The sequence below is a fragment of the Acipenser ruthenus genome, chromosome 8, assembly GCF_902713425.1.
Source record: "Acipenser ruthenus chromosome 8, fAciRut3.2 maternal haplotype, whole genome shotgun sequence".
Taxonomy (NCBI): Eukaryota; Metazoa; Chordata; class Actinopteri; order Acipenseriformes; family Acipenseridae; genus Acipenser; species Acipenser ruthenus.
Window position 1 is genome coordinate 34,625,961 of NC_081196.1, and position 27,991 is coordinate 34,653,951.

The 27,991-nt window shown below is 38.1% G+C and overlaps 1 protein-coding gene across 3 annotated transcripts; it reads left to right on the forward strand.

Moving 5' to 3' along the window:
- The first annotated feature begins 874 nt into the window (after positions 1–874).
- On the forward strand, positions 875–26,960 carry LOC117406798 (kidney mitochondrial carrier protein 1). Of its 3 annotated transcripts, none has more exons than XM_034011117.3 (10): positions 875–1,015; positions 10,320–10,412; positions 10,989–11,136; positions 12,505–12,599; positions 13,562–13,647; positions 19,798–19,893; positions 20,354–20,478; positions 22,584–22,722; positions 23,376–23,456; positions 23,770–26,960. In XM_034011117.3, exons 2-10 carry the CDS (start codon positions 10,349–10,351, stop codon positions 23,809–23,811), a joined length of 876 nt encoding a protein of 291 aa, XP_033867008.1. In that variant the 5' UTR covers positions 875–1,015; positions 10,320–10,348; the 3' UTR covers positions 23,812–26,960. The 3 variants fall into 3 exon arrangements, with proteins under 3 accessions (XP_033867008.1, XP_058884832.1, XP_033867007.1); XM_059028849.1 differs by having other exon boundaries at positions 875–1,010; XM_034011116.3 differs by lacking the exon at positions 875–1,015 and adding an exon at positions 7,067–7,364.
- Positions 26,961–27,991: the final 1,031 nt, after the last annotated feature.

The window sequence follows — 27,991 nt, forward strand, 5'->3', positions numbered from 1 at the left end:
AGGAAAGGTCACGTGTGTTTGACGACTCGGTACCATTTTGCTCATTTGCATACGTTTTGCGTCGTGTTTTGTATCATTTACTGCAGTTCTGACAGCGAGCGTGAAGATGCCAGCGTTCAAAGTGAAAGGAATGTTTGCTTCCAAATGTGTTTTAAACCTCATTTTGTTTATAAAACATCCTCGATCACACATGTACCAACAGAGGAAGCTGAATTGATCACAACGAGCGATTCAATCCCGTGTATGCCTGTCTAAGTGTAAAGTGGTCAGAAACGATGGACTGAAATGGGCTAACACTGCTTCTAAACACAGAGTAACTATGGAGGCACACAGATCGAGAACATTTCTGAATTCCTAAAAACAGATTTCCATTAGGAAATCCGTGTGTTGACTGACCCTTACAAGTGCTTTTTACTGCATGTAATTCATAATAGCAACATTTTGCGATAAGACATGCATTTTTTTTGTTTGTTTCAAAAGAACAGATGTAAAGAAATGTTTTAAAAACATGAAACTGAAAGGTCACCATACTACTTTTTTTCTGTATGCCATAGAAGGCTAAAGAAAGCAGACAAATTTATATATTAAAAAAAAAAAAGTTTTTTCTAAGATTTGTATGCAAAAACCAATAAGGTATGTCTTTGCTAAAGTTCACAAAACACAATTCAATATACAGTCATCTTTTTCAGACCAAAAAATTGGTTAAGAACAAATATGTAAATAGATCTTGTTAAAATGCATTACCCTGAAATTTGACCTTTTCTTGGTCTCACAATGCATATAACATGTTTATATTTATTAATTGTTAGTAATTTACTTTACACGTCATAAATAATAAATAGTGAGACCCCTCCCCCCAAAAAATCTATCTTATTCTTGGGCAGGACCTTTTTTTTTTCGCTGGCGGGAAATCACTTGCTTTCAGTGTGCAGATTACAGGACAGAAAGGCAGCGCCATGTTAAAGAACTCACACATTCAAACAACCAGGAGCGCAAAGAACCCCGGATCAGTAAGGTACTTTACTACTAATTAGATTAAACAATGGTACTCTATTTCTTGACGTTCGTTAGTCTGAATTTGATAATCGGAGTCAATATGGAGGCCAGGGTTACCACTGTTCATTGCCGTTTGGGTATGAGCTACTCTCAAAATCTCCACTGTGCAAAGTTTTTTTTTTTTTTTCGCAGGATACGATTTCTGTGCATCTATATTTGAATAAAATTACGAACTGAACCCCCAACACACACACCTGGGCAACCCTAATGGGGGCACATGTACAGTATTGTTTTTCATGGGATTTTAGATTGTTTGAGTTGTTAATGTAAATGAAGCTTAGAAGAATTATTATGCAATACAAAACCACGTTACCCGACTACTTTTAAACACCTTGCCCCCCCCCCTCTAGAATTAATTCTGTGGATGCCCATGCGGTGTAGTGTTATAAAGTGGTACATCGTCATAATGTGGTACGCGCTAGAAAGCGGTACGCTGTGAGATTTTAGTACAGGTGCAATCAATTGCGATGTGTTGTGTTTTTCTATTGTCAAACAGAGGTACATTTATCATGAATTATACATTATTTTTTTGCAAACCTAAACTGGAAACAGACAATCAAATTCTATAAAAATAATAATAATTTAAAAACAACTATTCATGAAGAACAAGACAAAATGAGGCGTCCACAGGAAGGTTGCATAAGCAACAACAAAAAAAAGTACAACCAGTGTATTGCATATGGTAAATATTCGCATACCATTTTCTTGATGGTGGAAAAATATGATAAATTACATTAACAACGATGTAAAAGACCGAAAACAGCATAACGAATGGGCATTTTCCTGCTTTCTTAGCGGAAGTTGTTTAGGCATGGCCGAGCAATAAAGTACCACTTTTTACTCTCATACCTGAATAACACCGGCACATATTGTTGTTGTTTTTTTTTCTCAAACAAAGCTGTACATTTAACTTGAGGTAACACTTAATAGGTACTGCATGCGACTTTTAGGCTACTTCCCCTTGATCGGTGCAGCCAAATTTGGCTTTTTCTGAAAGCATCTATAGCGGGTAAATGTTGTCTTCGGTGGTTTGTCTTTTTTTTCTGGAGCTCTGCATCCAATAAAATTACAAACGCTCATTTATGTTTTTATTCGTTAGCAATTTAATAACTGTATCAGTACAATTAGAATTGCTTTAAAGTGTATTTTTAAAAACTATCTGCCGACAATTGGTACTGTAGAGAAAGCAAAGATAAATAAATAGTTTATAACATCATTACCTGCGCGTTTTCCATGTACATTTACAATGTTACCCCCAGGGCACAAAGTGCCATACTAAGCCAGTTGACTGATATACAAAGCAGCTTTAACCCCTATGTCCACAGTCGTATGCACTTTGCCGTCTTCAGCATTTTTACTAAATAAAATTGTAAGCCTTTTTAAAGTACTACTGGCTTGTAATAGAAGTCCCTTATGTTTTCTTCATGGCATCACAAGGACGACTGACTGAAATCCGACAATTGTGCAGGAAGTGTGCTCTTGTCTGCAAACATAAAATACGCGCCGGTTATCAGAGACTGATTCGAAGTGTACCATCAAAACTGGTATGTATGGAACTGGACACTGATTGTTTTGTTCCTAGTGACAAGGCGCAGAAAGACTAATTTGATTTCCCCACGGGAAAAGCGATCGGGCGCCATATAAGCATTTTAATAACAAATCGGTAAAGAGTCTTAAGTTAATTTTTAAGTCAAGGTTCTGCCAATAGAAAACAGGTACCGTTCCAGCGCGGTCTGATTACACCACTGCCTAGGAGACCCAAAACAACTAGTAATGTAGACGACTCTGCTTAGCTGTTTTAAATGTTAAAACGCCATGGGAGTAACACAAAATAATCCTCTTCATAAAGGTTTCGTCCGTATGTGTCTGCAGCAAACCGATGTTAACGCGTCGGTATAGGTGGCCCTACGGTTCCTTCCTGGTTGTTCTATAGGTACGATTAGGTTCCTTCTGTTTTTTGTTTTTTTTGTTTGTTTGTTTGTTTTTTCTTCCCTGGAACTATATTTGTTCATTTAGTATATTCTCGCATTCTACCAAAGTCTGCAAAACTAGGGTAGGTACCTTTTTACGGCTTCATGTTTCCCAACACTCGGGCCCTCTTGAGGTGTCGTGGGCTAGTCGACGAAACACCGAGGATGGAAGGTGCCCACTTGAAGACCCCAGAGATATACCCTACTTAGCTCAATCCAGACGGTTGTCATGCTAATGCGCTGGGGAGACCGCACTGTGGTTGATCCCCGGAGCCAGCATCGCAGCCGTTGTGTGTGCTGATGCACTGGGGAGGCAAAATAAGGTGATCCCTGGAGCCAGCATTACACTTAAGCCATCACCAGGCAGAACGATATCTACATCATCATATGGAAGGAAACTAAAATGGATGGAGACACAGATGGATCACATTAGTTTACTGTAAAGCTACGTCTTAGTTGGTGCTTATCTTGGTGAGAGCCGAGTTCAAATCAGCATGATGTTTTAACATCTACTCTCATGTAATGGAAATCATTTTTTATTTAATCCTGCACGTAATCCAATCTGTATTTTGTATTTCACTTGCACTCGTATCTAACCCTGACGTAACTATCAACACTGTTATCTGCTCTTGAATTGCTCCGATATCATATCCTAGTGTTTTGTATTTGCTCTTATTACTTATTAGGATTTAAGTCATTGTATTTTGTACCTTGCTCTTAATTGTACTGTAATCTTGATATGTATTTTATTTTGAGTTTACTCTCATGTAATGGAAATCATTTTTAATATTCTTTGTGTAAACGGCGCTAGAGCAGTGATTATTATTATTATTATTATTATTATTATTATTATTATTATTATTATTATTATATGATGATACAGTGCAAAAACAATATTTAAACACAGTATAGTTTACAATAAGTGCAAATACAACTAGAATACAATATGAGATACCTAAGTAACAAGTTTAAACCAATTTGTATCTTTAGGGGATACATTTAAAGATATACAAGGTAGAACAGTACCCGTTTTATAAGCCTTGTAATTTCCCTATCATAAGAAGCGCCCAGTTTCCCCAAAACGTTGCCATTCGTTCATGAATTGAGTATATAGGCAAGTTCTTAAAATAATAGTGTTATATGTTTAACTTAAGCGCATGTAATTGCACCATCATCGTGAAATACACTGGATTTTCTGGTTTAGATGATCTATATGAGATCTATACGGACTTCACATTGACTATAACTTTTCTCCTGTAGCTTGCTGTACCAGTGTAACATTCAGCTTTGCTACAGGTGTTCCATATAGAATCATGACTATGATATACATAAACTTCGATTTTTGGTACTTTGTCAAAATCTGGTACCTGCATCAAAATGTAATCCAACAATTCATCTAGGTAGTTATAAGAGAATAGTTAAAAAAAAAAAAAAAGATATATATATATACACTACCGGTCAAAAGTTTTAGAACACCCCCATTTTTCCAGTTTTTATTGAAATTTAAAAAAAAAAAAGTTTAGGTTACCAAAAACTGAAAAATAATGTACATTTCAGAGTTATACAAAAAGGCCTTTTTCAGGGAACAAGTAATGGGTTAACAACTTACAGCTGTTCTGCAGCAGTGGAAGTAAATTAAGCCTTGAAAGTTGATGCTAACAATTCCTACAGGTGTCCCAACTTTTGTTGATTACTTACAAACCCTCTGTCTGTATAAAAGCAGTGTTGGAACAGACTGTGTTACTACACCCTCTTAAGCATTATTTGGACAGTATTGTACTGCAGGAAGTAGTATATTGCTCTCATAATGGCGAGAAAAAGGCAATTAACAAAGGAAGACAGACAGACAGACCATTATAACCCTTAAAAGTGTAGGTCTTTCCTTTAGAGAAATTGCAAAGAAAGCTAAGGTGTCAGTGAGTACAGTTTCCTACACCATCAAAAGGCACTTGGAAACTAGAGGAAACTGGAAATGGTCTGGCAGACCCAAAGCCACAACAGAATCAGAAGACAAGTTTCTGAGAGTCAACAGCTTGCGTGATAGGCGGCTCACAGGACAACAGCTTAACACTGGTCGAAGTAAGCAAGTCTCAGTTTCAACTGTGAAGAGAAGACTTCGAGCTGCAGGTTTGACAGGTCGAGTGGCAGTAAGAAAGCCATTGCTAAGATGGCAAAATAAGAAAAAGAGGCTTGCCTGGGCCATGAAGCACCGCCAGTGGACTACTGAAGACTGGAAGAAGGTCTTATAGGCCGATGAATCAAAATTTGAAATCTTCGGTTCATCACGCAGGGTTTTTGTACGCCGTCGAGTAGGCTAAAGGATGGTTCCTCGGTGTGTGACACCAACTGTCAAACATGGAGGAGGAAGCGTGATGGTCTGGGGCTCTTTTGCTGGATCCAGAGTCGGCGACTTGCACAAAGTAATTGGCACCCTGAACCAAAACTGCTACCAGAGCATTTTGCAGCGCCATGCAATACCCTCTGGTATACGCCTGGTTGGTCGGGTTCATCCTACAGCAAGATAATGACCCAAAACATACCTCCAGGCTATGTCAGAACTACCTTAGAAGAAAAGAACAAGACGGTAGGCTTCAAATCATGGAATGGCCAGCACAGTCTCCAGACTTTAAAGCCCATCGAGCTGGTTTGGGATGAACTGGACAGAAGGGTGAAAGCAAAGCAACCTACAAGTGCAACACATTTGTGGGAACTTCTGCAACAGTGTTGGGAAGAACTGTCCAAACAATATTTGATTTCCATTGTAGAAAGAATGTCACGAGCGTGTTCGGCTGTTATATCTACAAAAGGTGGCTACTTTGATGAGTCAAAAATTTAGATTAAATTTTGTTAAACAAAACAATTCCATGATTTCTTTTTTATCTCCAATTGTTTATTTGTTCTATGCTTTAATTTCAGAGTACATTGAGACATTAAACTGCATAAATTTCAATAAAAACTGGAAAAATTGAGGTGTTCTAAAACTTTTGACCGGTAGTGTGTGTGTGTGTGTATATATATATATATATATATATATATATATATATATATATATATATATATATATATATATACAGATTCTGAAAATGATATACTGATAGCAAACTAAAATGATGTAATCCAATTAACATTACTTATTTTCAAACTAATATCAACAACATGACAAATTGTATCGGAGCTCACACCATGACCATATCTATAGCAATAATAATAATAATAATAATAATTTATAAATAAATAAAATACACGTGTGCTGTGAAAATGTAGTACACTCATTTGGAAACTTCTAGGTCTATAAATTGATTGATGCCTAAAATATATCATACTTTGATAATGTTCTTTATTGAAGGTACCAACATTTCATGGCTGCTGCTCTGCTGTCAAAATGGCATACCTTGGCAAGTCAATGTATGAAGGTAACAATTTGATTGTTGCTTGTGAACTGTCAACATGTCATACTGTGGCAATTATCTGTTGAAGACACCAAAGTTTGATGGATGCAGATCAGCTGTACAATTTTCACACATTCTGTGATGTCAAAATATCATACACTTTCAACTCCACCACATTAGTGACTCAAGTTGTAATTAAGGGTGTTGGAATCAATGACTGACATTCTATGACTAATAATAATAATAATAATACAGTTGGAAACAAAGATGGGGAAATGTGAGGAGTGTACAGAATCAGAATCCGTTAAACACATCATAGTATGAAGATGGAATGTGATCATTTTTCTTTCTTTGGTTATAAAGATCGTATTTGGGAATTGCTTAGAACCTCCTGCCAATGCTTCTCCCTCAGTCTACGTTAACAAATAGAGATGTCATATTTATTCAGTATTTTTTGTCTCGTATCAATGGGTACATTTCCTGGTTAAATGAACAAATACCGTACATACATTCGGTACAGTGTAAAAAAAATAATCAATGTGATTCCTAGAGGGATAAGTAGGAATTGTTTTGTGTTTAAAAAAAGAAGCAAATTTCCTTTCCAGATCATGCTGCAGAATGTATTTGCGGGACATTTGATGGTCCAATCAGACTTGGAGGGCAGGGTGGAGTCTGTTGTATTTTTTTCGTGCACACGAATGTCTCCAAATTACGTTCAGAGTTTATACCACGAGTTGCTTCCTTCTGATTACCACTTAGGTAGAGTAAGCATAACTGTGCCTTGCCCGAGGAAACCTTTTTATTTTGTTTTAGAAATCTTTAACTTTAAGTTTTTTCTTTCTTTTAACATTATTGTAACGTTGTTAAGATCGGACTGTGTCTGCGATAGTCTCTGAGGGAGCAACAGCGGAAGCATTGAACAAGACACTAATTTTTCACCAGAACAGAAGTAAGTACAAAACCGACATTGCAGATTTCTGTGTTCTCTGTGATGCTTTGAGGAGCCGGGGCATGGGGTCTGATAAGGTTGTTTGAGAAAACGAACATGTATTAATTAAAATACGTGCAGTATTCTTGAAGGGACGCTTTAAAGAAACACATAGATAAAGGAAAGTGCAATCATCATCCGTCATGACATCATCCCCAAATTTACTGATTTGTATATTTAAAATTGTTGTTAAGTTATACTTCACGGAGAAACTGGTTTCTAAGCCGACTTTGAGACCTCTATTTTGGTACTAACTGTAGTTTGTTAAACTTACTGTTTACTATACTTCACACTTGTGATATGTCCCGACAGTCCTCAACATTGCACGTCGCCTTAACTGTACCTTATATATTTTTTAAAGGTTGTGAATTTGGTGGAATGCGTCAGGGAATTCGAAATTTGATTTAAATGCTCTCACAAAATTAATGTAATATAAATGCATATATGGAATTCGTGCGCGGTGGTGCTATACACAATTGAACAACCGTGTTGTCAAACTTTTTTTCTTTTCTTTCACCATAATATTAGAATTGCTTGTCGATTGAGAGACACATGACGTTGAACCATTTCATTTTGTACAAGGTTGTTATCGTTTTGTTACATGACTTACGACTCCACGGCAGGAGATGGCAGACCAGTTTTGTGAAGAAGAACTGAATTGTGTTCTACGAAACTGGTGAAATAAGCCAGGAAAAAACGTTAAGCAATGCGCCCCTTTCAGCATAATAAGAAGCTAGATTGACAAAACGTTTAAATACATCTGGGAATTCAATGGGCTTGCATACATGCCCACCCAGACCAGTTTTCTAACATTATCCCAGCATATTTGGTCCTCCATACTATGCATTTTTAAATATAATATTAATCTTGGGGAATTCTCACGATTAATGTACTATGTTTATTTCCATTTCAACCATTGCAAACTAGTCCAAAGAGAGCAACTTTCCTAGGTTTATTGTATTTGTATGGGTGACAATTTTAACCTGACGCTTTCATCTATTGTCACACCCGTGCCATCCTTGAAAACAATGTAATGACCCACTGACTGATTGCAATGTTTAGTTGCATAGTTTCTAGGTCATTAGAAAAAGTAGCGTAGAAAACGGTGCAACACATGCTGGTAGCATCTAAATTGCACCCAGGGTGATTTTTCTGGTCAAGGTCCCTTTCTCACTTCAGGTTGACCTTTGCAAGGTCACAGGTCGAAGGGGACATTTTTAAAAATAAATAAATAAATAAATAAATAAATAAAAATAATGGCTATCATTTCTGAACTCAGCGTGTCTGAAAACCCCCATGTGAATATTTCTAGGAAAATCTGAGACGGACGGGCAACGGCACTAGTTGAGTTGGCATGAAATGATCCAACATCATATTACAGTTAATATGAGATAATAAAGGTGACATAATATGCAAGCATAAAATAGACAATACAGTAGTCTGTCGCGTATACAATCATGGTGGGACCAGAGTAAGGGCGGATATGTAAAAAGTCAGATTAATGGTATTTAAAACAGGATTCATTTTACACAGCTGTAACAATTACTTCACACAATTATTGTTTTGAGATTCAGCTTTTATTAGGGAGCTGGCCTAAAACCCCTTGTTTTGAAAGATATAGGGGATTAATGCTTGTGACAAGGTAGCCGTCTTCCATGTGGGTGCGTGCATTCGCTGCTGAGTGACAGGCAGGAGATCGAGACGGAGGTTGAAGTTGATACACCCTGCAGGCAAACAGGGTTTACTTACATATCAACACACTGAACAGCTCACGCGACACTACCAGCAATGGGAACGCACGGAGCACATACAACACAGTGTACGAAAACTTTGGAGGGATCTACAATCGCTGAACTAATCTTCTCTGTTCAATAATAAACAAACTGCGGCACTCGCCTGGCTGTCGGCGGTCTTCGATATCCAACCCTGGTTCTCTCTCAGATTGCAGGCAAATTTCAGCTTGTTTAGCCCAGTTGGCTTTGCAGCAGACCTGAAGTGAATAAATGGAACCTTTTTAACCTGATGCCCTGCTGGAACACACCTACCGTCTGATTAGATTCCACACCTGGTAATCGCACACAGCAGGCTGGCTCTTCTAGGAGACTTGATTTGAAAAAAATAAAAATTCAATTGTAAGCACAACTTGCTTTCATTTCCAGTAGCTATTTTGCATTAGCGGATACACCGTTAGGGCAGATATGTGACCGGGCGGATACACAACGGATTACTGTAACTCATTGCTTGGGTTCAGTTCACTTTTATTACTAACAATTATTAATCATAGTGGGCTTGATATATAAAAAATGCCAACATATACACTATCAGTCTACAGTGAAGTCTAATTGCAGAACAAAAGATATATTACAGAATATCCCGGATGCTCCCCCTCCCAAGTAGATGGTGTCTATCGGGTGTATCAGGATCATAATGCCCTGACTTTTACTCTGCCTTAAATAGACTCCCACTATATGCAGCCAGTGGAGATGCTGCTAGGTGCGGTTAATACAAACAAGTTTACACAGTACTTTTTTAAATGTTCCCTGTGACCACACAGGTCTCATCTTGTGCTTCAATCAGTCAACCTATCTCTCCAACACCCTAATACTAAGAACAAAGGCCTGCTTTTGTGCCATGTGCCTGAGGCTTACTTGATAGGCAATTACCCATTTTTGCCTGCCACATTCCAGGCAGGATCCCTTTTTCCCTTCCAGCCAACACCCATGCACACACACACTTTTCTGTCCATTCCCCCACCTTGCCACACAATATATGGCCATGCCTGGTGGGCTACAATTATCCACAGAACCAACACCCTTCCTCCAGAGATAAACACATTTTTCAGCATACACTACCCACCTAAAAACTAGTTATACAAGTGAGTTACAAATTAAGTGTTTTCCTTTCTTTGTTTCACAGAGCTAAAGACTTTCCCTCAAACATTTACTATGTCTAACTTCAATTGGAAGCCTTTTGTGTATGGAGGTTTGGCTTCCGTAACTGCTGAATGTGGTAAGCTTGACCTCTTCTCTTTGGTTTTTATAATTTGAATGTGGAGTAACAAAATTGAGTCAATGGTCTCATTTACAAGCAGGTTTGAAACATACAGCTATGGCCAAAGGTTTTGCTTCATCAAGAATCTTTAGGATTGAGACATCATTTGAAAAAAAAAAAAAAAAAAACTGCATGAACTATAAAAGTTTCATCACCAAATAGAATTAACTAATTTTGCTTCATAAAGTAAAATGAAACCTGCTGAATAATGGTATGTTAACATATTGAATTACATACCGCTTTGTCATTTTCCATATACTTAACAAAAAACTTGAAAACAATTGAAAAATGTGACATTTCGAAATCTAACATGAAATACTGTACTACTATTATGGTCTCCGGTAGACTTTTGCAGTATCATTTTATAATGTGTCTGATTACATGATGTTAAATAAAATATCAAAACTATATTCATATATTTAAAATTCTAAGTGCTGCAAAACTTTTGGCAATAGCGGCATACTATACACTGAAACACTTCACAGTTACGCAGATTCTATCCTTTAAATAACAAACACAATTTCTTTATTCTAGGTACCTTCCCTATTGACCTCACCAAGACCCGACTTCAGGTGCAAGGCCAGGTCAGTGATGCCCAACACAAAGAGATTCGATACCGAGGGATGGTTCATGCCCTTGTCCGGATATACAAAGAAGAAGGATTGAAAGCATTATATTCTGGGTAGGCAGCTTGCATACATTGGTTCATAGCAGCGACCATTGGTTCACAGCCCTGTGCTGCAATCTGTACTAAAATACTGTGTCTTGATGGCTGTTTAAAAGGTATTCCTAAACACAGTCTGTACCTTCATAGACAATACAACGTACCTTCAAACACAAATCTTTACAACCAAGAATCAGTTCTACATTCTATGGATATACATGATTGTTAGTCCCTGAGGCCCATATTTTCACTGGCCATATCTTGGGACCACTTGTCTAAATATAAACTGTTTCTGGCATTCAGAGATGCCAACGGCTACAATTTGGCCGTAGCAACTACTATTTTGGAGGTTCTGCTATGGCGCTATGTCGACTGGGTATAATGCTACGATTTTTATTAAATAAAGAAATGCTGGATACTCCCTAAATGTTTATGAAATATTATTTCAATACAATGTGCATCTTTTCCTGTTTAATTGTTCTTAATACTGTATTTCACTGACGGTTTATTGTGGCATTTTAAATGAGATACTAAAAGCTCTGAACCTGGTTTGTTAGTAACTGGTTTAGAGGTTCTTCAGAATCTGCTGCGCAAATGTTACCTTGCTATCTATCATCCGCATGTTTACTTGGTTGCTTATCAATTAAAATAGGAATCAGAAGTCAAGCAAAAAATGTAGGTCCGACATAGGACCGCAAAGGGTTAAGTATTTTTATTGGGTATTTTAAATTTCTAAATCCCATGTGTTTACAATTACCAAAATTATAGAACAGCAAAAATTAGGTCAATGGCTTGCCAGAGCCTAAGAACCTTGCTTCGCTTGGCACATGCTACTAATTTCTCCTTTGATAAGTTGGCATCTCTGGGCATTCCTTGTTTTATTCTTCATTCTTCCAGATCAGTATTATTTGAAGTTGGCAAACATCCTTTTTTTTGACTGGGTATTGTCAGAATGAATGTGACTGGTGCTGTGTTTGTTTTATTTTATATAGGTGGGAAGCTTGTTGTTCAGAACAAACATTTCTTAATTTTTTTTGTATTTTTTTAAACAGAACAGGAAACAACCTACAAAGTCTAAAAAAAAACATAAACTACTGAATAATCCATCGATCAGTCAATCAAACATATGCACATATACAGAGCCTTTAATGAACAAGCTTCTCAGAGCACTATACAAATAAACCTAGGACCTGCAGAAAGATGTTAAACTAAACTAAACAAATGTGTTTTAGAATTAATGTTTGCATGAAGCCATTGTTCCTTATGTCTGCTGGCAGAGCGTTCCACACACAGGGAGCATAGCTACTGTAAGCTCTTGAGACAAAATGTTTAAACTATAATTGCAGTACTTCTGAAGTTCAGTTGACAGTGTTTAATGTATTTTAGGATTGCCCCTGCTGTGCTGCGGCAGGCTTCCTATGGAACGATAAAGATTGGCACATACCAGAGCTTCAAACGCCTGTTCGTTGACAACCCAGAAGGTAATGAGAGAAATGTCTATATACTCTGCCCTGACACACTCCTCAATTTCATTGTTTACTCTATTAATAACACTGGCATTGTTCCCAGTGCTTCTGGATCTTGTCTTCCCATTCCAATGATTTCCAACACTGCACTTCAAACTGGTTCTCCTTGGGAAACATCTGCTTCTATTAACTGTTCCCTCTCCTGTATCTGTAAAGGGGAGGACAGGACAGCAACATATGACATAATGGTACATATTCTATGACAATCCTGTATGGACAGTCAGCCTTCGATGACATGGCTGCTTGGTATAACTGTATAATCTACTTCTTCAAAGTACTGATAGTTGGTGTTTTATCTTGAGGTTGTGTTAGGATGATATGCTGCACTGCGCACGCCAGTAAAGTTTTCACAATTCTATTGCTAGTCTTCTTTATTTTTTGGACAACAAAGGAATGGTTTACTTGTAGTCTTGTAAGCTGAGACCTGCTTGCTGATGCCTCTGTGGTCCTGCTGTTCTGTTGCAATGGTTCCGAACTCTGTGCCTTGAGTTACAGACCAGGTCTTTGTTCCAGTCAAGTTCTAAGTTAGTCAATTGGCCTTGTTCAGCTAATTTAGGACCTGGTTGGAAGAAATACTGTATATGAGGGCCGCTGGTCTGTTGTGTTCAATCTCATTCATAGTGGTTCAGTGGTTAGAGCAGTTACCATTCATCTCTGGGACCAGAGATAGAGTCTGATCTGGGATCTCAATGTTAAATGCGTTTTTTGGTCAGCCTACCCCCTGGTGGAGAGATCACCACCCCATCCACTTTGCAGAATAGGCTTCAAATAGCATGTTGTAATTCGAGAGTGTTATACGGTGTTCAGATGCAAAATAGCTGCTGAATTCCACCCCAGGGTTTAATCATTTGATCATAAAGCACTGTTTACCCATTGAATAAATAACTAACGGAATATGTGTTGTTTTTTTGTTGTAGAGGAGTCCCTGCTGATCAACGTTCTGTGTGGAGTTCTGTCTGGAGTGATCTCATCTTCCATTGCTAACCCCACGGATGTATTGAAAGTAAGGAGAGGATTGTGTTCCTGTTGGTTGTGTTGGTTGGGTGCTAGTATTTGTAAGACCTGTTCATTTCATTCTTTACCTTCAGAAGAGCATTTCTGAACACCACTGGTATGGTTCAAGTTGGTTTGTAAAACCGTTACAGCTCTTGCGTCACAAACCGTTTCAGATCCATACTTCTTATGTTAGGGATGTAACGGTACTTTTTACTTTGAAAAAAAGAGTAGGTACATTTACCTTAACCATTTTATGGTGTTTGCACCTATGGCTAGTGTTGCTCCAATGTTATTAGCACTTTAAATATGGCTTTTCCTAGCTTTGAGCTTCTTTGAGCTTATCTTGAGAAATCCTTCTGCTGTGACTGTGTATCTTCCTCATTGTACATATATACTTGGGAGTACATGGGGCTAAGCTGAAAGGTCACATTGTAACACGGTTTGAATAGAATAAGGAAGACAGTCCTGGCATTTGGGATTCTCCAGATGAGCTCAGTCCTTTTAAAGGCAGATTTTTATAAAAATGTGAATAACTCAATATTGGATTAGTAACCCAGACCACTAAGAATGCTTTTACAGAACGTTTTGCATTACCCTATATAATTAACACATTTTGCTTCAGAAAGTCAAATGAAAGCTGCTGAGTAATGTTACGTTAACATATTGAATTACATACTGCTTTGTAGTGTTCCATAAACTTAATGAAAAAATGTGACATCTCAAAATCTAACATGAAATACTGTACTACTATTATGGCTTCCCGTAGAATTTTGCAGTATCATTTTGTAATGTCTTTGATTACACAATGTTTGGAAATGTATAAACTCTCTCTCAGGCCTGGTTACAAGTTGTTCCAGGCATCATGTTGTTGTTGTTGTTGTCTAAGCAACTGAAAGGTTTTCTACACATTCCGATCACTTGATTGTTCCCTGTTCTATCACTTTGTACTCTGGCTCACGTGGGGTGAATTACAATTTTAAAAAGGGAAAGCTGAGCCTAAATTAGAAAGGGAAGCCAGAATTCATGAGTGAATGCCAGCACAAGTTACACAACAGCATTTCATTATGTTTGTATGTTATTGTGGCAGCACTTGGGAGTTGGGAAATATAAACAAGAAGGAGATGATTACACTGTAAAACCAAAACGAGCAGAGTAGTTCTGGACTTGTTTTCTGTTGTAAAACCAACATTAAACGCTGAACACTGAATTAGATGTTCTGGAGTTTAAGAGTATTGTCTGTAAAAACACGGCCATTCCTGGCATGTTTGTTTCACTGATCTATGAACATGTGCTTGTGAAGTCATAAGAAAGGTGGCGCTTGCACACTTTGTTAATTACACCGTGTAACAATTTTTTATTTTTTTTTGGTTCCTGGGTAGTAAGTGTTATTTCCTAATTGCTTATGCCTCAAAAGTATAGAAAATGGCTATTATTCCCCACAAACTTTGCTTTTGTGACCAGGACAGTGATAATTTGAAATTTTACCTATTTTCCAGAACATTCCAGATAGATTCAGTGCTGAGTAAAGTGATTTACAGTATAATCGTAAATCTCGAAAAACTACTCACTTCTAAATCTTGTGTAGTCATTTTTGTATTACTTTAGTATAAATACATGTTAATTTGGATTTACATGTTGTTTTTTTCTGACTTTATGTGAACGAAAAGACACAAATTCACCCGTTTTCTCGTTGGAAATAGGTAAATTTCAAAATATCACTGTCCTGGTCACAAAAGCAAAGTTTGTGGGGAATAATAGCCATTTTCTATACTTTTGAGGCATAAGCAATTAGGAAATAACACTTACTACCCAGGAACAAAAATTGTGTTACATAGTGATTAATATTGATATAGGATTACTCATGATTTTTGTGGTGATGGCTCTTATTGTAATACACAGAAAGTGTTGGTCTTGCCAGCAGTTTGATAATGTTGGCAAGTATTTGCTACGGTTTTCTTAAAGCAAAAGCAATCGGTTAGTGTTATTTTTTTTTATTTATTATTATTATTTGTTTATTTAGCAGACGCCTGTATCCAAGGCGACATGCAGAGACTACAGTTATCCTGATATAAATGTGTATAAAACAACATGTTCCAGTGCTGCAAACTTTACAGTGGAGCTCAGGCTTAATAAATCGTAGTCCCTAAACACCATTACAAAAGACTCTTCTAAAAGCTGTTACTGCAGTTCAGTGCAATGGTCTGCATTTTTTGTTTCTCACAAGCACATCTACACAGTAAGCCAGTGCTGTTTTTGAAATGTTAGTTTGTGACAGTTGTTGGTGGTTGGCAGGGATGGGGTTAATTCCTCCCTGCCAAAAACATGTGAGAATGTTCCATATCCCATAAAAGGAGAGCACAGGGCTCCATTTGGGGAGAGGAGTTTGGTGAGAGAACCTGGGTGTTTTTGTGTCTGTATTGTCTTTTAAAAGTTCAGTGAAGGCTCTGCCCAGCCTGAACAGTTTTTGTTTAAACCTTTATTTTGCCCATGTGCCTCTTTGTTTGTACTTTTGTATTATTTTTGTTTATTAAAGTATGCTTTAGCGCTTGTACTGCAGTTTCCTGGCTTCTGAGTATCTGTCTTGCCGCTATCCTGTCACACAGTCAGGAATGTTGGTGGCCACATCCTTCCTACCACAGGGTGCGTGTAAAAAGTCAAATAAAGATGCGTCTGCTCATAAGAAAATGGTGTATGGAGGCAGTTTGCAGCCGTCTGCTGTCACACAGAGCATTAGTTATGCGTAGCTTCTCATTTTCAGTTGTGATTACCTACACATGTTGTTCTCCCTTTTTTGTGAACTATGATATTGCTTGGCAAGGAGAGAAATATGGGGGTTTGATTAGAACTGAGCCTAATAACGAAACGCTGCTGCTGTGGTAAACAGGAAGGCTTGCTCGGAGCTGATTGGGAGGCAGCAGCGCCAGTTCGAGGCGACTGCATAGCTACACAGGCTGGATAACTACTAGGGAACCCTTCAACTGCCAGTCAGTCTCATTGCTGTTTGTGTACTCAGGCTGTCACGTCTTTTGTTGGCGATTTTTAACACACATCACTATACTGTACTCGAATTTGACGCAAATCATTTTTTTAGAAGAAAAAATTGGTTGAAGTGCATCTTAAATTCAAAGGAATACGACATTTTTAGTTTGTGGAACGGAACAAGGAAAAAAAAAAATACTGGCCTGGGAAGTGAACAGCAAAAGTATAATAGTCTGATAACAGTTATTAAATAAAATATTAACCTGAATGTAAAACAGTCGAAGTTGCATCAAAGTCAAGACAGATGTAATGCTGTGCTGTGTATGTTCAGGTTGCAGTGTTTATTGATATGATTGATTGATAGTATTTGGGAGTACTGACTTGTACTAGGATGAAAACTGGGGATAAAATGCTTCAAAAACCAATGTGTGGTAGTTTTACATTTGAACTTCATGTTAAAAAATTCCCACAGGCTAACCAAGTAACTCTTTATAGGATTGTGGCAAAGTGGTTTGTAGTGCACAGGTGCCGTGGTGATGCGGTGCTCAGGAATGATAGAGACAAGACAGTTCACGGTGAAAAAGCACCTCTGTTTGCTGACAAATAATACCTGGCTCTATACAATGATGTGTATCGCTGAGGCAAACCATGGGGTGCAGTCCCAAAATAACACACTAAACAAGACACAAACACAACATGGTAACAAGTCCGGACTGAGTGCTCTTAGTGAAAGTGGTGATTTACAGGTTTATTTGTGTACAATGGTGAAGTGGAGTCCGAGTTTAATTGCTGGCGGTTTAGCTACGGCTCCCTGAGGTTAGCCTTCTATAATAAGCACAGACAGTTAGAAATAAACAAAACACTTAACACTCACGATACGCTTATCACAGTCAGTTTCCTTTCTCTGTCATTCTCATAACCACATCAAAGGAACAAATTACATCGACACATCCCCAATTATACCCCTAGTCACGCCCCCTACGATAGCTAGTTCAGTCACGTCTCCTCCAATCCATGACTGATACGTCGCTTACCGCTTTAGGGCAATGACTTTGGGCATTGTGACTCCGCCCCCTATTCTGGGTTCTACCCAGGCCTTTTCAGCCAGACGGGCTGCCCAGCTGAAAAAACCCGCCCTGTCCGTCTTGCAGATACTACTGTGCCTTTACAATAAGGTTTGATTTCGCTTCTAGCAGGCCGTTGCTGCGTAAAAAAAAAATCTTGGAACCACGTGACAGCTGTGTTACGTCTTGACACAACATTTAACCAATCAGAGAGTTGAAGGGGCGGGTCTTCTGTGTTAAGCACTTCGAGAGGCTAAAACGTTAAAAATGACTGCTAAAAAAATAACCAATTATTTTCAAAGCAAAAATTATAACAATGAATGCAGGGGGTCAAAATAAGCTGGCGATTGGCGCAATCCACCACCTAATACTATATTGGCTACTTTATTAAAAAAAAATATTAAGATTATTTTCGGGTATTATTCAGTTAATTTTGTCGTATTATTGTACTGTAAGGTGATATATAGTACGTAATAGCTGTACATGTGCACCAAAAAAAAAAAGAAAGCTTATTCCTTTTGTTGTGATATCTTAACAATATGTACCCAGGTGCTTGTGAGAGATGTTGGGGGTTCATGTATAGAGACTGTACGCCTTTAAGAAGAAGGTTGTGATGGGATATCAGTTGACATACAAATGTTTAAGTGCAGCGGTGCTGGATTATTACATTCCGGTTTCATGCAACACTTATGATGGTGACCAAATGTGTGTGAGTACTGTTTTGTAAAAAAAAAAAAAAGGTTCAAATGAACAGTTGCATTCAAAAAATGGAGAACAGTGAAAAATAAATAGATGTGCATTAACAAAATGCCCTGGAAACTTAACATAAAGAAAACAATTTAAATGAAGCAATAAGCTCAGTAATTAAGGTAAAAAGGAAGTGCAAAGGCTACCGTTTTTTTTTTGTGAACTCCAATAAATCTACGTTTCCCCAGTTAAATCGTAGAGTGCCTAAATAAGCACAGTAATTTTATCTGTGTATATATCTGTGTATATATGTATTGATTTGTGTTTGTGTTATTATTTAAATGTATGGTTTGGTGTTTTAAAAACACAATACCATACATTTTAATTAATAACAGAACACAAATACAAGAAGAATACATACAGTGCTCCCTCGCTATAAGGCTCTCGGTTATAACGCGCCTCAGATATAAAACTCCTACAGCATGTCCCCCAATTCCCTGTACTGGTGATTTCATGCAATATTTTTTACAGTAAATACAGTACCGGTGTTCAAACTAAACAACTTCTCAGTCTAACTTCCGTTTCTGTCTCTCCCTTTCGATACAGTATCTGAACTGAAGAAAAGCTGCGCTGGCACTTTATAACACAGACATCTTATTCAGCATTCATTTTATAACTAAATAAATATTAGGCCTATTACGTGGTTATCTTTCCTAATGTATTTACTGTTTTGCTGCGAGAGGAGCTGCAGCTTTCTCCTGGAGATGAGACGCTTCAGCCCTGCTGCGGCAGTCGAACCTGGGGCGAGCCCATTCCCTCTTCCCCTCACCTGAACCACTCTCCTTCTCGCACTTGGTTTGCTTGTCTGTTGCTTCGGACTGAACTCCTGACCGCTGTTTAGCCAGAAAAAAAAAAAAAAGTTACATTGTTGCTTCACTATATGTGCATTAGAGAGGGAGTTATTTTATTTTGTATTTGTCAGTTGTGTGTTGTGTCCTATGGCGCCCCCCACCCCCTCCCCCGTTTATAACGCTCTTTGGTTATAACGCTCATATTGTGTGTCCCCCGAGACCCGCGTTATAGCAAGGGAGCACTGTATATACCCAGGGGCGGGGTATACCCCGTTACAGCAGCGATGTAGTGGAGGAGCCCGTCCATTCACACTGTATGTCACACTTTCATTTTTGCCACCAAGATTGACTTCCGTTTTGTATTTTTGTGGAATATTTCTGGTGTTCTGCTGTTTTATAAAGAGGTTCAAATCAATTTGGACTGTCTTAATTGTTTGTCATTTTGCTGATATCCAATAGTACATTGGAAGGATGAATATGAAATTATTCAAACCAATTCAAACACAAACCAGTTCTTCAGTATGCCTGTCCTTTTATTGATTGTATTGTCTTGTATTCTTTGTTTCCGCTTTGTAGATACGAATGCAGGCTCAGGGACGCATAATGCAGGGAGGAATGATTGGCAATTTCATCGATATCTATCGGCAGGAAGGAACTCGCGGCCTTTGGAAAGTAAGTGTCTTTCTTCAATTCTCAGACATTTCTGTAGAAAGAGTGGGAAGCTGTGGCTATACAGTAGGCTTAGCTATACTTACCTGTACAAAAATGACCCACAGTACACCACAGAATTTTACCACCAAGAGCGGATAAATGGGCTTTAAGTGGTTTATAGCTAACAAAATAATCTTTGTACTTGTCCGTCACTCAAATGTGCAGCTTTGAAGAATGGATATTCTTTTTAAAATATCTGGCACTACTGTATGTTGAAGAAAAGTCTGCTTGCTTTGGAAAGTCTGTGACTACTTCCTAGGTCATTTCATCTCAGCAGGTGGAAAGCATGTCTTGCAAACAGAGATTTCTTGAGCCCAGTGTAGCATGATATGCAGTTTGATAGACAAGCTCCTTTTGTTGCAACACAATGTCAGCCGTTTCAGGCCATGTGACCAGGAACCCACTTTGCTCTCTGCTTTAGGGGGTGTCCCTGACCGCTCAGCGAGCAGCCATTGTGGTAGGAGTGGAGCTGCCAGTGTATGACCTCACAAAGAAGCACCTCATCAAGTCTGGGCACATGGGAGACACCGTCTACACGCACTTTGTGTGAGTAATCTTTTAACTGAGCAGCGCTGCCCTTATTAAGGTAATCTGCACTGTGATTTTGCAGTTTTCTCAGGGTTATGTTATGCATTTACCACAGTTTTGCCATGTTTTTTATATGCTTTACCATTCCTCTCTGTGCTTACAGTGCTTGCCTATGCTTTGCTATGCTTTATTACACTGCTGTTCTTTTAGTGGTGTTTCAGAAACATTGGTAGTGCTTTTTGGGAGATATTGCAGTTTGATAAGAATTGCAATCATCTGTGTCGCTCCCAATATCTACATGTCTAAAAACACATATGAAATAGTCTTTTGTACCGTTGTTTATTTAACAAGAAAGGTGCCACGGAGATTCAAATCTCCTTTTCAAGAGAGATTTAAGGTTCAGTCCCATGCCAGGTAGTGAAGAATCAATGGATTGATTGATTTGATTTTGCTGTTGTTGAAATTTCACATATATTCTGGAGAACAGACCTTTCAATCCCACATCTCGAACATAACAATCTGGATTTCAATCTGGATTTAGATCTTCACACAGTACTGAAACTGAGCTGCTAAAGGCCACTAAGGATCGTCTGTTTCAGGCAGACTCTGGTAAATTGTCTGTTCTTGTACTGCTTGATCTCACTGCTGCTTTTGATGCTGTACACCATACAGCGTGTTGTGAACTTGGCCCTGATTTACATCTGTGAGCTGGTGATGCCCTACACTCCATGTCATTCTCTTTGTTCCTCTAACTCAGGTCTACTCTCTGTTCCTTCTTTCTGCCTTGTTTTTAGGGGTGGAAGAGCTTTTTCAAATTACACTTCCAGACTCCCTAAGTATTTGCTTGGCTGAATCACTTTCGAGTTTTTTTTGTACCTTTTTGATTTGGCTTATTAATTGTTCAGCGCTTTATGATAACTCTGTTATGGAAGGCGCTATATTAATAGTATTGTAAGACCATTTTAAACATCTTGCATCCTGGCTGCCCTGTTGACAGTGTTGTGGCAGGTGTTTTTTAATTTCTTTTAGCAATTAAATCTTGAATCGAGAAATTCACCTTGCATAGCTTAAAATAAATTGTACCAAGTGGCATTGATTAAGTTAGTCATTGCTCTCTAATCTGATGAGCTGTCTATCTGTTATTGCTCCACTCGATCAGTTCTGTGAGGACAGAGTAGTATGTTCAGCACTTTCTGCAATGGCACGTCCTACACTGCAGATAGCAGAGCGGTTTACTGAACAGAACACAAGCTCCAAGAAGCCAATAGAAACCCTTTAGCTGTAATTCATGAGACATATGTCTATAGGATATTAATGTACTCCAAGCAACACAGCATAGAGTTACTTTGATAACATCAGGCTTTTATAATCCACTGTAATGAAAACAAAATCGAATTTGCATGTATCCCAGCCAAAGACTTGAGTTAAGTGCAAGAGCGAGTTACTTTGACTCCCAAAAGCAACTATAACAGAGTTTGTGATATTCCACTCTTCCTGATTGTGAAATCCTGCAAGCCAAACACTTGGGTGTGATAAGACCATGTCATTTGTAACTGGGTCTTTTAAGGTGTGGCATTATTATGTATACAACACATTTACAATACCATAATAAAGTGGATGTTTTCAGTTGCAACTTTTAAATACTCATCATAACATATACAGTATATAAAAAAAAATAAAAAATTACAGGTGCCTGGTGAGCTCAGTATGGATACTTAAAGGCTGGTCTTTGTCAAGCTACTGGCTACTGACCTTCATTTCTCCTGAGCTGTTGTGGGGAGTTGCTGGATGCAGATGCAGAATTGGTCTTTCTAAATTGGGGAGAACAATGGGGGAATGGAGGTTACCTGTTTATGTTTAGTCCTCATGATTAGTAAGCGGGTTGCAGTAAAAAACAGATAAGTACTAATACATAGCACAGTACTGTAGGTGCACTGGTTTAAAAACAGGTCCGGTAAAATCGGGTTAACGCCAAACAGCAAAATAACTGGGTTTGATCACTTATATCTAATTTGAATTATTCAATACATTTGCAAGATAGCCCAGGTAATAATTCCTTCAGGTTGATAAGTTCTGCCAGGTAAGCCGTACTAACTTGGTATTGCGGGTTTGCTTTGTTGCAGCTCAAGCTTCGTATGTGGGTTGGCAGGAGCTCTGACTTCCAATCCTATTGATGTAGTCCGGACTCGCATGATGAACCAGCGAAGCATTCGGGGCGGGACCTGTGCAGGCTACAAGGGCACACTTGATTGCTTACTGCAGGTCACTTCATTCAGACTGTCTTCAAAAGCCACGTCAGAGTTCTGCATGGGGGGGCTGTTTTTTAATGATATAAACAGTAGCAAATCTTAACAGCGCTGCTCTAAATGTATATCCCTGCTCTTTTGCCATCCTCTTTTCACTATTTTTTTATTGTCTTCAATGGTGTTAAAACAGGGTGAATAAAACCAGTGAGGTTAATATAATCGTGAGTTAATTGTGGATGGTATATTAGGTAATTAATAGACCCCAATATCTACTGTCAAACATAATCAGCAATAAAGACTACAGTACTTTATGTCCTTTTACAGCCTGTGCTAATATTTAAATTGTGATTGTGGCTCCTGTTTATTAATATGAGTCTGTTTTTGCACTTGACTTTATAAAATGTCAGTCAACATTGCAAAAGAAACAGATAAAAATATGACAACCAACGCTATTTTTACCTGAACTGCAGGTCAGCAAGTTCAATCAGTGTCTGGCACTGTGATGACAGCTGAAAAGTAACTCGAGTTTGTCAGGTCATTGAGGTTAGTTACTGCTGTACAATGTAACAGCTCACAGGCAAAATGTATCCTAGTGTTCCACCAGCCTTAGCATGTCTTCTTATTTAAAATGTTGTTAAAAACACTTTTTTGTTTGTTTTGTTTTTTCAGACTTGGAGGACAGAAGGATTTTTTGCACTGTACAAGGGTTTTTTTCCAAACTGGCTGAGACTTGGTCCATGGAACATCATTGTATCCTTTTCACTTTTTCTTAATTCTTTTGACTGTGAGGGAAGGTAATTGCTACTACAAAAGAATAATGATTTGTCAAGAGTGATGAAATGTAATGCATGTTACATCTATGTAGAGGGCTAGTCCAGGGTTCCCAAACTGGAGACCCCTGGGAGGGCACAAGATGAGGTCAGGGGGCCACAGCACATTCAGTTCCACTAGTTTCCTATGATCATAATACTCTTCAGTATTTCTTCAGTATTTCCTGGGGCACGCATTCTAAATTATTTCATCCTTTTTTAATAATGATTTTTTCTTAACTTGCTTATCCCAGTTCTTCCTGACATACGAGCAGCTGAAAAAGATTGAGGTGTAAAAACGATGCTTTACTTGACTTGGAAGAAGGCTCAACAGAGACCAAAGCTGTAGTAGATGTTTTAACCTGCACATCTTCAAGGTTGAAAGGTGATGAATACAGATTGCTGTCTGAAAAGAGGCCGTAACATGCACTTGTAATGTAACTGAAGTGGCCTTCAATTCTATTTATTGCATAGTAAGCTTTCATTTGATGGGGAATGGTAATGGTTTCCATGTATATGGAGAATAATTGTTGTTGTTATACCTCTTGGGTCCTATTCACAGATGTTTAACTCATAAGTTATTTTAAAGTCTATTTTGATTAATGATGTTTAATAATCCTAGAATGTGTTCTAGACTGTTCTTGAGTTCCCTAAAAGCCTCCTAGAAAAGGAACCGAAAATGTATTTGATTTGTCAAAAAGACTTTTAACAAAAACAGTCTTTACATAACTGTCATGAGGCTAAGCAAGGTGAGCTGTATGCACTATCTGCATAGCAGCTGCTGTTGAAAGGTTTCAGAGTTTACTGCTCTGAACTATGATACAGGAAAAATAATGCCTTTTTCCACTTGACTGAGAGTGCTTAATGCTTTATAGTATTATGCTGTCTGTTAATTTGGTATTGCTACCATGATACATATTATGATTAATGAAAGTTCACAAGGATTGAAAAAGGTTTACAAAGCTTTTTTTTTTTTAAATTTAGTCGTTGCCAATTAGTTTTTTTTATTCTTTTCTCCCCAATTTGAAATGCCCAATTATTTTTAGGCTCAGCTCACCACTACCACCCCGCACTGACTCGGGAGGGGCGAAGATAAACACACGCTCTCCTCCGAAGCGTGTGCTGTCAGCCGCCCGCTTCTTTTACACTCTGCAGACTCACCGTGCAGCCACCTCAGAGCTACAGCGTCGGAGGACAACGCAGCTCTGGGCAGCTTACAGGCAAGCCCGCAGGTGCCCGGCCAGACTACAGGGGTTGCTGGTGCGCGGTGAGCCGAGGACACCCTGGCCGACCTAACCCTCCCTCCCCCCGGACAACGCTCGGCCAATTGAGCACCGCCCCCTGGGAGCTCCCGTCCACGGTCGGCTGTGGGATAGCCTGGACTCGAACCGGCGACGTCCAGGCTATAGAGCGCATCCTGCACTCTAGCGAGTGCTTTTACTGGATGCGCCACTCGGGAGCCTTCAAAGCTTTTTTTGACTGTTTTAGGGTTAGCAGTTAATTCAATTTTAAACTTGAGAATGTTTAAAGAAAACAACAACAACAAAAAAAAACATTCTTAAAACCTTTTTTTTTCAAATAAGGCCCTTTGCTTTTAAATTAAGAAGATGATGAGCAAGTTGAAACAGACGATTTGCTAATTTTATCCACAGTTCTGTTTAGTAAGTTCAGCTGTTACAGGGTTGGCTCAGGTGAGCGGTTAACCCAGACTTTATGCCAGACTATTATCTTTAACCTATTTTTTCTAAAGAATGTAAAAAAAAAAAAAAAAAAAATTAACCAGGTCAAAGATAAATCCAGAATAGGAAGCCAGTTCAGTTCTCACTCCATGTGGATTTTATTGTTCTTTGTCATTCCAGAATCACCCTTCTTGATAACACTTCTGTTTCCTTGTTGTATTTGTCATTCCTATCTTCCAATGAGCGGATTATTGACGTCACACTTGCACTTTATTATAACAATATATTCTCCATAGAGAAATCATAATGTATCAGATACAGTGGAATCTCTTTAGTATGACCAACAAAGGGGCCGAGTAAATGATTGTTACTGAGAGATGGATATATTGAGATTTAAAGGATCTGACCTTTCTATACGGGGATGGTCATAAAGAGTTAACTATTTAAGTATGCATACGCCGAGCTGATACCAAAGAAACATTTTGGATGTGTTTTATAATTACTGTTTTTATGAGATATAGAAATACACACACTTTTAATATAGATTAAAAGGCCTTTTCGTCTGATTAAAAAGCTCTGTACCTTTTGAATATGATGATGTCAAGCGCACAATCTTTCAATAATAATTTTCCTGTTCAGTTGGACGTAAAATATCAATGTTCATCTATTTGCACAGTTTATTATTTATTGTAAATTTAAAATGGTGTATATTTGTATGACAGCATTTCAATGGACACTGGCAGGAAGGATTTTTGTAGTTTTATGGCCAGGTGTTAATGAGCACACAGAGTACTGAGTTTTTTTTACAATGAAAAGTGTATGTAGCATTTCTTTTTGTTGTATGTATAAGCTTTAAACCTGTTTGGTTTTGGTGCCTGAACAACATGTAAAAAAAATATTATGCCCTAAAGAGACCAGACATATGAATTTTATTACCGGTTCACTGCCAGGGCAATGTGCATAGCAAACATTTACTGCAGTACACTGTGGTAAAAGAATAGTGTTGTATAGCCCAAGCGTAGTGAAAGCACATGCAAGCATGGTGTATAACTGGGAACTATGGTAAAAACAAAATTTATAATAATAAAAACATGGGTAATCTAGTTAAATTACAGTAAGAGCACAGTATAAACAACCTGTAAATATACTATGGTTAACTTCCTTAAGCAGTGCTCTGATGTTAAAAAAAAAGTCTGCGTGATGTTTGCTTGCCTGTAAGCCATACCTGGGGAAAGTCTCCAAGCCTCCACTGTGCTTCAGTCCAACCCAGCTCTAAAGCAGGGCCTGCAGTACAAACAAGATGTCAGATGCAGTTGTTTTTGCTTCAGATCTAACCTATAGCTAGACAGGAGTCTATAAACCAGACGGACTGTATGAGATCAGTGTTTCAGATTTTAAAATAAATCGCAGCAAAAAAAAGCTGAAAAAATCAAATCACATTTTTTTGTTTTCAAAATGAGAGTAAAGATCTATTTTCTAAAGCACAATTGAACAAAATATGCACATATTGTTAAATATATTTCTTGTATATGCTTTTAATGACTCCATCACTCCACCAATATGCCTTGTTACCTTGTTTTAATCATACTGAGCCTCTTGCCTCTACCAGTAGGTGTCGCTATTAGACAGTGCTGTATGGAGAAGACAGAACTGTGAAATCAGCAAAAAAGAAATGCGTTGAGAAATGTTCTGAATTGTATGTACAAATATATTTCTATGTCTTTATACCAATGTGTTAAACTGAATAAAATGCTTAATATACAGTGTCAAGTCCTCAGTTCCTTTATTAAGCATTGGCTGTGCCCTACAGCACAGGAAATGATTGGGTACCACCAGGAAGCAACAGCATGTTTAAATTTATGTTGTATTAAAAAAAAAAAAAAGTCTACATACTAAAGCAGAAATAAAACAAGCAATGGATCAATACATCTTCAGCAGATAAAACATGGGGTTACTATTGACAAGAGGTAAGAAAATGCATTTTAAAGCCTTGGCTATTCCACCTCCTAGTGAAAGTCAAGCAGAAAGTTGTGCCCCATGCTGGCAATAACCCCATAGTGCGCACAGTTACCAGGATCACATATGTTTTAACATTGATGGAATGTGAACAAGAGTCCATTAGTATCACATACTGTAAAAACGTGTATTATCCAAAACTAATTTGGACCTGCAGCTGTTCTGGTAATCAAATTGTTTGGATAATCAAATTAGAACTCTGAAATTGTTTAAATGACTTTTCAAATCTGGAAACTTCCTAAAATATGATTTTATTCAACTGCTTTACTTTAAGTACATGACATATAGCACTTTTTTTTTATGATAGTAGGGCAGAACAAGACAGGTTAGGGGTCTATTAGAAGAGAGGTGTTTGGGTAATTGTGTAATAAATCAAGGTTTTACTGTGCTGGGGTTGCATGCAGGCCTTGTTTGCAGTCCATCCATATTGAAAAGAAGTCATTCGACTTTTGGAGAGCTGGGAGACACAGTCTTACTGGAAACCCAGTTTGCATATAACCACCCTGCACAACTTTACAGCAATTTACGTTTTTTACTGAACCAGCGTGACCATGGCTTAAATATTTGTATATGTATCTGGAAAATAAAATGTATAACGTTATTGAACAGTTCCAACAACCGGGACTTTCTCCAGAGAAACCTAAACTGCAATGTTCGCTTTCAGAGAAACTGGAAAAGTTGAATTTTAACTACCTGGTCTTTGGTTTCCTCATTCCAGACAGACGTGCAAGACTGACTTTTCAACTCTGTTGTATAAAGTTGTAAACAGGCAATCAAAGAA

What these genes read in the sequence shown, in the direction of transcription:
- LOC117406798 (XM_034011117.3), top strand. Translation starts at nt 10,349, where the DNA reads ATGTCTAACTTCAATTGGAAGCCTTTTGTGTATGGAGGTTTGGCTTCC. An exon ending in GTTCGTTGACAACCCAGAAG is followed by an intron (nt 12,600 to 13,561) that starts GTAATGAGAGAA and finishes TTTTTGTTGTAG; the next exon opens with AGGAGTCCCTGCTGATCAAC. An exon ending in GAACTCGCGGCCTTTGGAAA is followed by an intron (nt 19,894 to 20,353) that starts GTAAGTGTCTTT and finishes TCTCTGCTTTAG; the next exon opens with GGGGTGTCCCTGACCGCTCA.